Consider the following 10000-nt stretch of genomic DNA (forward strand, 5'->3'; position numbering starts at 1 on the left):
TTCTGCTGACGTAAAGGAGAAGTTTATGAGTGAAGCTGGTGAGTACTGTAGCTCATTTCATTTCAGTCCCTGAAAATGTGAACCGCATTATTACTCTCTCTCTCTTTGTCTCTCTCTCGCTGTGTCTCTCTCTCTCTCTGTGTGTCTCTCTGTCTTTCTGTGTCTCTCTGTGTCTGTCTCTCTCTCTCTCTGTCTCTCTGTGTCTGTCTCTCTCTCTCTCTGTCTCTCTGTCTCTGTCTCTCTCTCTGTGTCTTTCTGTCTCCCTGTCTTTCTGTGTCTCTCTGTGTCTCTCTGTGTCTCTCTCTCTCTCTCTCTCTCTCTCTCTCTCTCTCTCTCTCTCTCTCTCTCTCTCTCTGTGTGTGTCTCTCTCTGTCTCTCTCTCTCTGTGTCTCTCTCTGTGTCTCTCTCTGTGTCTCTCTCTCTGTGTGTCTCTCTCTCTCTCTCTGTGTCTCTCTCTCTCTCTCTCTCTCTCTCTCTCTGTGTGTCTCTGAATGTTTCTGCTCCTAATGAGGGTACAGAGCGTATTGCTGTATTTGATAAAATAAAGGAAACCTTAAGACAGTGTGACCAAGAGGGGTGTATGGTTTTAGGGGGGGACTGGAACTGTACAGTGGATTTTACTGTTAGACAGGTTATATGTATCTGATCAATACTGTAGTAGGGTTGGAAGGTTAGACAGGTGGTATGTATCTGATCACTACTGTAGAAGGGTTGGAAGGTTAGACAGGTTGTATGTATCTGATCAATACTGTAGTAGGGTTGGAAGGTTAGACAGGTGGTATGTATCTGATCACTACTGTAGTAGGGTTGGAAGGTTAGACAGGTTGTGTGTATCTGATCACTACTGTAGTAGGGTTGGAAGGTTAGACAGGTGGTATGTATCTGATCACTACTGTAGTAGGGTTGGAAGGTTAGACAGGTTGTATGTATCTGATCACTACTGTAGTAGGGTTGGAAGGTTAGACAGGTTCTATGTATCTGATCACTACTGTAGTAGGGTTGGAAGGTTAGACGGGTGGTATGTATCTGATCACTACTGTAGTAGGGTTGGAAGGTTAGACGGGTGGTATGTATCTGATCACTACTGTAGTAGGGTTGGAAGGTTAGACGGGTGGTATGTATCTGATCACTACTGTAGTAGGGTTGGAAGGTTAGACGGGTGGTATGTATCTGATCACTACTGTAGTAGGGTTGGAAGGTTAGACAGGTGGTATGTATCTGATCACTACTGTAGTAGGGTTGGAAGGTTAGACAGGTGCTATGTATCTGATCTCTACTGTAGTAGGGTTGGAAGGTTAGACGGGTGGTATGTATCTGATCACTACTGTAGTAGGGTTGGAAGGTTAGACAGGTGGTATGTATCTGATCACTACTGTAGTAGGGTTGGAAGGTGTGACATCATTCCTGTGGGTTTCTCTGATCACCATAATGTGTCTGCTGATATTCACTTGTCCTGTCCACCAAGGTCATCACCTTACTGGTATTTTAATGTTAAGTTGTTACATGATGTCATGTTTTGTGAAAGGTTTTTGTTGTTTTGGGAAAAATGGAGGGTTATAAAAGTGCATTTTGAGTCCTTGAGACAATGGTGGGAGGTTGGGAAAGCCCAAATACGATTGTTTTGTCAACAGTATACTGCTCTGTCTCGTATTGAAGTTAAAGAGACTATCAGGGCCCTTGAACAGGACATCAAATCTATTGAATTGAAGTTGCTGACTCAGAATGACCCTGGACTAGTCATGAACTTACAGGACAAGAGACATGAACTGTGGTCGTTTCTACATGAAAGAGTGAAGGGTGCCTTGATTAGGTCTCGTTTTGCTATCCTCAAGGATATGGAGGCTCCTAGAGCTTTTTTTTTAACCACTAGGGCAGTCGACATTGCAAAGCAAACAGATGGTCTGCCTTCATCTCCCTGATGGGAAGGTGACCACGGATAACAGTGAAATGCACCAACATGCCGTGGATTTCTACTCTGCCCTCTATAAGGCGGAGGATTGTGACTCTCTGTGTACTGAACAGTTGTTACAAGGTCTTCCTCAATTGGGCCCTGAGCAGAGAGCTGCTTTGGACTCTGACATTACTCTGCTGTCCACAGCAGTTATGCAGCTCTCATCAGGCCGAGCCCCTGGCATCGATGGTTTACCATCTGACTTCTACAAGCACTTTTGGGGGTCTATTGTGGGGGATTTTTATGAAGTGGTGTGTGAATCTTTTCATGAGGGTTCTCTTCCTGTATCCTGTCAACATGCTGTGCTTTCATTGTTGCAAAAAAAGGGGGATTTGGCTCTTCTGAAAAATTGGCAACCTGTTGCGTTGCTGTGTGCGGAATATAAAATTGTATCTAAATGTCTCTCAAACAGGTTGATAGAATATTTGGGGCTGTTGATCCATAAGGACCAGTCTTACTGTATACCTGACCACTCTATTGTTGATAACTTGTTTCTAATAAGAGATGTTTTAGACATTTGTAAACTGTCTGATGTGAATGTGGGTTTACTTTCTTTGGATCAGGAGAAGCCTTTTGACCGTGTGGACCACCAGTACTTGTTCAAAACAATGAAGGCCTTTGGGTTTGGGGATGTTTTTTTGTCCTGGATGAGTTTACTGTATGCTGGGGCCTCATGTATGGTGAAGGTGGGGGGTGGTTTGAGTTGCCCCATCCCTGTCCAAAGGGGCATCAGGCAGGGATGCCCAATTTCAGGGCAGTTATATTGTCTGGCAATTGAACCAATGCTTTGTTTTTTAAGAGCGAGGCGTACTGGTTTCTCTGTGCCAGGGGTTATGAAGGGTCCCACGATAGCACTGTCTGTGTATGCAGAGGACGTGACCGTTTTTATTACAGGGGGTGAGGATGTTAAGGTTCTCTCAAACAATCTAAAGGTGAATGAGGGGGTCTCCTCAGGTAGAGTTAATTGGGGAAAGAGTGAATCGCTGTGGGCAGGTCAGCTTCAGATAGGGTCAACTCCACGGTTACCAGGGGGGCTTCAGATGGGGTCCACTCCACAGTTACCAGGGGGGCTTCAGATGGGGTCCACTCCACGGTTACCAGGGGGGCTTCAGATAGGGTCCACTCCACGGTTACCAGGGGGGCTTCAGATGGGGTCCACTCCACGGTTACCAGGGGGGCTTCAGATAGGGTCCTCTCCACGGTTACCAGGGGGCTTCAGATAGGGTCCTCTCCACGGTTACCAGGGGGGCTTCAGATAGGGTCCTCTCCACGGTTACCAGGGTGGCTTCAGATAGGGTCCTCTCCACGGTTACCAGGGGGCTTCAGATAGGGTCCTCTCCACGGTTACCAGGGGGGCTTCAGATAGGGTCCTCTCCACGGTTACCAGGGGGGATTCAGATAGGGTCCTCTCCACGGTTACCAGGGGGGATTCAGATAGGGTCCTCTCCACGGTTACCAGGGGGGCTTCAGATAGGGTCCTCTCCACGGTTACTAGGGGGGCTTCAGATAGGGTCCTCTCCACGGTTACCAGGGGGGCTTCAGTGGGGCAGAGATGGGATGAAGACTTTGGGGGGTTTTCTAGGCTCCAATGTCTTTCAGAAAAAGAACTTGGAGGGTGTAGTGGAGAAAGTGTGTGCCAGACTGTCAAGGTGGAAATGGGTGCTACCCCAGCTGTCTTATAGGGGAAGGGTGCTGGTAGCCAATAACCTTGCTGCCTCTACCCTGTGGCACAGACAAATTATTTTACAGCCACCGGGAGGTCTGATACAAGAGCTTCAGAGGACCCTTGTCAATTTGTTTTGGTCTGGACAACATTGGATTATAGCTGCAGCCCTGTACCTGCCACTGCATGAGGGAAGGCAAGGCCTGGTGGACATTTCTTCCAGGATCATGGCTTTCTGGCTTCAAGCAGCCCAGAGACTGTTGTACAGTGACGGTTTTAGCTGACCTGATCACTAATTGGTTCTCAGCTCTGGGAGAGGTTTTCTCTTCCCAACTGTTTATATTTGGGCTAAAGTACAGGTTCAGTCAAAGGGGTGTAGTTACTTTGCTTCATTTCTTGTCAGGGGCAGCCAAATTATCAATATGGAAGACCTGAAAGAACAGTATTCGGGGACAGGGGTCTGTGGATGTGGTAGGAATGCTGGAGGGGATGTTGGCAGCGAGACTGAGGGTTGAGTTTGCCTATTACAAAATGGTTAACAATATTGATCTGTTTATGAGTATATGGGGTATTGAGAGGCTGTTATGTTCAGTTACTGTGGAGGACAATTTGGTGTTGTGTTTTTAATTGATGTGTAACCATGGTTTTGTATGAGTATTTATAGTGTTGTGGGCTCCCAGACCAAATAAAGATGATTTAAAACTCTTTGTCTCTCTCTCTCTCTCTCTCTCTCTCTCTTTCTGTATCTCTCTCTCTCTTTCTGTATCTCTCCCTTGCTTTCTGGATGTCTTTCTCTCTCTCTTTCTGTATCTCTCTCTCTGTCTCTGTCAGTGTTGATGAAGACTCTAGATCATCCTCACATTGTGCGTCTGATCGGGGTCATTGAGGTGGACCCTGTGTGGATCGTCATGGAGCTGTACGAGCACGGAGAGGTGAGGGTTCCGAGACCAGTTCGCGGCACGAGGGGTCAGAGGTTTTGTGTGATGTCACCAGTCTGCCTCATGAATATGAAGTCACGCACTGGCCCAGAATGCATCACATCAAGGAGTAGAGCAGGATAATGTATAGAGATAACCCACATCTCTCTCTCTCTCTGTGTGTGTGCATGTGTGTGTGCGTGTGTGTGCGCGTGTGTGTGTGTGTGCGTGTGCGTGTGCGTGCGTGTGTGTGTGTGTAGTTGGGCACCTACCTTGTGGAGCAGCAGAGGTCTCTGACCAGTGTGACTCTGGTCCTGTATAGTCTACAGATCTGTAAAGCCCTGGCTTACCTGGAGGGGCTGAACATGGTACACAGGTAACAAACGCGCTACATTCACGTCTCTGCTTCCCTGGCTTCGCACATCTGAATGTCATGTTGTTTAGAGGAAGTAGTTTAAAGGGGCAATCTACATTTAAACGAATAACCTCTAAATGCCTCATGAGCTTTAGTTCAATGGCTCCATTATCACCCAACATATCAGCTGTTTTTATTCTGTTTGTGAACAAATGTATTTTTCAACCCCTCAGCTTTCGTATGAATTCCTTCAACCCCTCAGCTTTCGTATGAATTCCTTCAACCCCTCAGCTTTCGTATGAATTCCTTCAACCCCTCAGCTTTCGTATGAATTCCTTCAACCCCTCAGCTTTCGTATGAATTCCTTCAACCCCTCAGCTTTCGTATGAATTCCTTCAACCCCTCAGCTTTCGTATGAATTCCTTCGACCCCTCAGCTTTCGTATGAATTCCTTCAACTGTGTACCAAAACACTGGCAGGATGGCTGCTTTGTTGTTGTTTGAACTGCAGATTTCCCCGTTTAACCCAGAGAGGAAGTGAATGCCTGTTTCATCAGCCCCATAGCATCATATCACTTCTGAAGTCAGACCTCAAAGTCTGCTTCCTCATTGGCTGAATGATTCATTTCTAAATGTGTTTTTCTCTCTTATTGGTAAACTTTGGTTAATATGGTTTAATCCCGGCATTGCGATTGGTTAAAGGCCCAGTGCAGCCAAAAGTGTGATTTTCTTGTGTTATATTTCCATACGATGAGGTTGGAATAATACCGTGAAATGGTGAAAAGGACGATCATGTCCTTTTAGTGTAAGAGCTGTTTGAAAAGACCTACCTGAAATTTCAGCCTGTTTTGGTGGGATGAAGTTTTGGCCTGCCTGGTGACATCACCAGACGGTAAATAGACCAATAAGAAAGAGAGTTCCAAACCTTTCGGTTTGTTTTAACGTGTAAACAAAGTAAATGTAAAGGAACACTAGATAGCCTCAAACATGGTTAAAACTAACACATTTAAGATCATGGATGGTCAGTCCTTGCATCCATAGTTCTGTCTATGAATTTGAGAGTGGTTACATTTCTCCAGCCCCTAATCCCTCAGTTTTTTACCAAAATAGGGGCGGGGAGTAAAACTTTGTTATTGTTTTCTACTGCTGATTGCCCGCTTTAATTGTTAACCAGAAATGATAACGGCTGCATTGGCCCTTTTGATATTAATTAGTTTCTCTATTGTGATTGGTTAATATAGCTCAATTTCTCTATTGTGATTGGTTAATATAGTTCAATTTCTCTATTGTGATTGGTTTAGAGACATAGCTGTGAGGAACGTGTTGGTGGCGTCTGCAGACTGTGTCAAACTGGGAGACTTTGGGCTGTCAAGATACGTAGAAGATGAAGACTACTATAAAGGTATTAACACACATAATAATAATATAATAATAGTGATATATAAATAATATATATATAAATAATAACTATAATATAGACATATTAATAATATTATAATAGTGATATATAAATATAAATAATATTATAATAGTGATATATAAATAATATTATAATAGTGATATATAAATAATATTATAATAGTGGTATATAAATATAAATAATATTATAATAGTGATATATAAATAATATTATAATAGTGATATATAAATATAAATAATATTATAATAGTGATATATAAATATAAATAATATTATAATAGTGGTATATAAATATAAATAATATTATAATAGTGATATATAAATATAAATAATATTATAATAGTGATATATAAATATAAATAATATTATAATAGTGATATATAAATATAAATAATATTATAATAGTGATATATATATATAAATAATATTATAATAGTGATATATAAATATAAATAATATTATAATAGTGATATATAAATATAAATAATATTATAATAGTGATATATAAATAATATTATAACAGTGATATATAAATAATATTATAATAATGATATATAAATAATATATATATAAATAATAACTATAATATAATAGACGGCACCTTCTTTAACACACAGACATATTTATTTACATAAATATTCAGACCCTTTGCTATGAGATTCAAAATTGAGCTCAGGTTCATCCTGTTTCCATTGATCATCCTTGAGATGTTTCTACAACTTGATTGGAGTCCAACTGTGGTAAATTCAATTGATTGGACATGATTTGGAAAGGCACACACCTGTCTATATAAGGTCCCACAGTTGACAGTGCATGTCAGAGCAAAAACCAAGCCATGAGGTCGAAGGAATTGTACGTAGAGCTCAGAGACAGGATTGTGTCGAGGCACAGATCTGGGGAAGGATACCAAAACATTTCTGCTGCATTGAAGGTCCCCAAGAACACAGTTGCCTCCATCATTTCTTAAATGGAAGAAGTTTGGAATCACCAAGAAACTTCCTAGAGCTGGCCACCTGGCCAAACTGAGCAATCACGGGAGAAAGGCCTTGGTCAGGGAGGTAACCAAGAACCCGATGGTCACTCTGACAGAGCTCCAGAGTTCCTCTGTGGAGAGAGGAACTCTGGAGCACCTTCCAGAAGGACAACAATCTCTGAAGCACTCCACCAATCAGGCCTTTATGGTAGAGTGGCCAGACTGAAGGCACTACTCAGTAAAAGGCACATGACAGCCTGCTTGGAGTTTGCCAAAAGGCACCTAAAGGACTCTGACCATGAGAAACAAGATTGGTCTGATGAAACCAAGATTGAACTCTTTGGCCTGAATGCTAAGCATCACATCTGGAGGAAACCTGGCACCATCCCTACGGTGAAGCATGGTGGTGGCAGCATCATGCTGTGGGGATGTTTTTCAGCGGCAGGGACTGGGAGACTAGTCAGGATCGAGGGAAAGATGAACGGAGCAAAGTACAGAACGATCCTTGATGAAAACCTGCTCCAGAGCACTCAGGACCTCAGACTGGGGAGAAGGTTCACCTTCCAACAGGACAACAACCCTAAGCACACCAAGACAACACAGGAGTGGCTTCGGGACAAGTCTCTGAATGTCCTTGAGTGGCCCAGCCAAAGCCTGGACTTGAACCCGATCGAACATCTCTGGAGAGACCTGAAAATTAGCTGTGCAGCTACGCTCCCCTTCTAACCTGACAGAGCTTGCGAGGATCTGCAGAGAACAATGGGAGAAACTCCCCAAAATACAGGTGTCCCAAGCTTGTAGCGTCATACCCAAGAAGAGTAAAGGTTGTAATCGCAGCCAAAGGTGCTACAACAAAGTACTGAGTGAAGGGTCTGAATACTTATGGAAATGTGATATTTCAGTTTTTTTATATATATATATTGTTTGCAAAAATGTCTAAAAACTCTGTTTTTACTTTGTCATTATGGGGTATTATGATGTCATTATGGGGTATTGTGTGTAGATTGAGGAAAAAAATAACAAATTTAATTTGTAGAATAAGGCTGTCTGAATACTTTCCGAATGCACTACACACACACACACACACACACACACACACACACACACACACACACACACACACACACAATTACATACAAATACACACACACATAAACACTTCCAAAGCTGCGTTCAGATGCTTAACAAATACTGTGTTTTCTCTGAAGCGTCTCTTAGCAGATTACCTATCAAATGGATGGCCCCAGAATCCATCAACTTCAGACGCTTCACCACAGCTAGTGATGTCTGGATGTTCGGTGAGTCACTGGCCTCAATGGTTTGTGTTCCTTTGTTTGTTCGTAATAACGAGGTGTGTGTGTGTGTGTGTGATAACGAGGTGTGTGTGTTTGTAATATCGTGGTGTGTGTGTGTGTGTGTGTGTGTGTGTGTGTGTGTGTGTGTGTGTGTGTGTGTGTGTGTGTGTGTGTGTGTGTGTGTGTGCCTGCGTGTGTTCGTAATAACGAGGTGTGTGTGTGTTGCAGGGGTGTGTGTGTGGGAGGTGATGTCCCTAGGTCAACAGCCGTTCTTCTGGTTGGAGAACGGGGAGGTGATCAATCAACTAGAGGGTGGTGTCCGTCTGCCCAAACCCTCCCTCTGTCCCCCCACCCTCTACACACTCCTCACACACACCTGGTGTTACGACCCACACACACGACCCTCCTTCACACAGCTGGTCTGCAAGCTCAGGTACATACACACAGCCACACACACACACACACACACACACACACACACACACACACACACACACGCACACAGCCACACACAATCTTGCAAGCAGCAGAAATACATGACAGATATGTGAGTAAATGTGAGACTTTAGTGTGTGTGTGTGTGTGTGTGTGTGTGTGTGTGTGTGTGTGTGTGTGTGTGTGTGTGTGTGTGTAGTGATATTCACAGGATGGAGAAGGAGCAGGAGGGAGAGAGGAAGAGACAGAGAGCTCGAGCCATGACACCATACGACTCCAAGACCACTGAGCCCCCACCCAAGGTAGTAAACACACCCACACAGAGAGGAGTAGTAAACACACCCACACAGAGAGGAGTAGTAAACACACCCACACAGAGGAGGAGTAGTAAACACACCCACACAGAGGAGGAGTAGTAAACACACCCACACAGAGGAGGAGTAGTAAACACACCCACACAGAGGAGGAGTAGTAAACACACCCACACAGAGGAGGAGGAGTAAACACACCCACACAGAGGAGGAGGAGTAAACACACCCACACAGAGGAGGAGGAGGAGTAAACACACCCACACAGAGAGGAGGAGTAGTAAACACACCCACACAGAGAGGAGGAGTAGTAAACACACCCACACACAGAGGAGGAGTAGTAAACACACCCACACAGAGAGGAGGAGTAGTAAACACACCCACACACAGAGGAGGAGTAGTAAACACACCCACACAGAGAGGAGTAGTAAACACACCCACACAGAAGAGGAGTAAACACACCCACACAGAAGAGGAGTAAACACACCCACACAGAGAGGAGGAGTAGTAAACACACCCACAGAGAGGAGTAGTAAACACACCCACACAGAGGAGTAGTAAACACACCCACACAGAGAGGAGGAGTAGTAAACACACCCACACAGAAGAGGAGGAGTAAACACACCCACACAGAGGAGGAGTAGTAAACACACCCACACAGAGGAGGAGTAGTAAACACACCCAC

The 10000-nt window shown here is 44.0% G+C and overlaps 1 protein-coding gene across 2 annotated transcripts in view; it reads left to right on the forward strand.

Moving 5' to 3' along the window:
* ptk2ba (protein tyrosine kinase 2 beta, a) overlaps nt 1-10000 on the forward strand; it is a 44813-nt gene that overhangs the window by 18286 nt on the left and 16527 nt on the right. For both annotated transcript variants that reach the window (XM_045711139.1, XM_045711180.1), the window contains exons 16-22: nt 1-38; nt 4446-4546; nt 4792-4907; nt 6187-6287; nt 8486-8575; nt 8801-9005; nt 9207-9309. The exon at nt 1-38 is cut by the window's left edge and continues 44 nt beyond it. In XM_045711139.1, coding sequence (XP_045567095.1) covers nt 1-38; nt 4446-4546; nt 4792-4907; nt 6187-6287; nt 8486-8575; nt 8801-9005; nt 9207-9309 — 754 coding nt within the window. The remainder of the gene's footprint in view (nt 39-4445; nt 4547-4791; nt 4908-6186; nt 6288-8485; nt 8576-8800; nt 9006-9206; nt 9310-10000) is intronic.

This window comes from Salmo salar, chromosome ssa01, assembly GCF_905237065.1.
Source record: "Salmo salar chromosome ssa01, Ssal_v3.1, whole genome shotgun sequence".
Classification (NCBI taxonomy): Eukaryota; Metazoa; Chordata; class Actinopteri; order Salmoniformes; family Salmonidae; genus Salmo; species Salmo salar.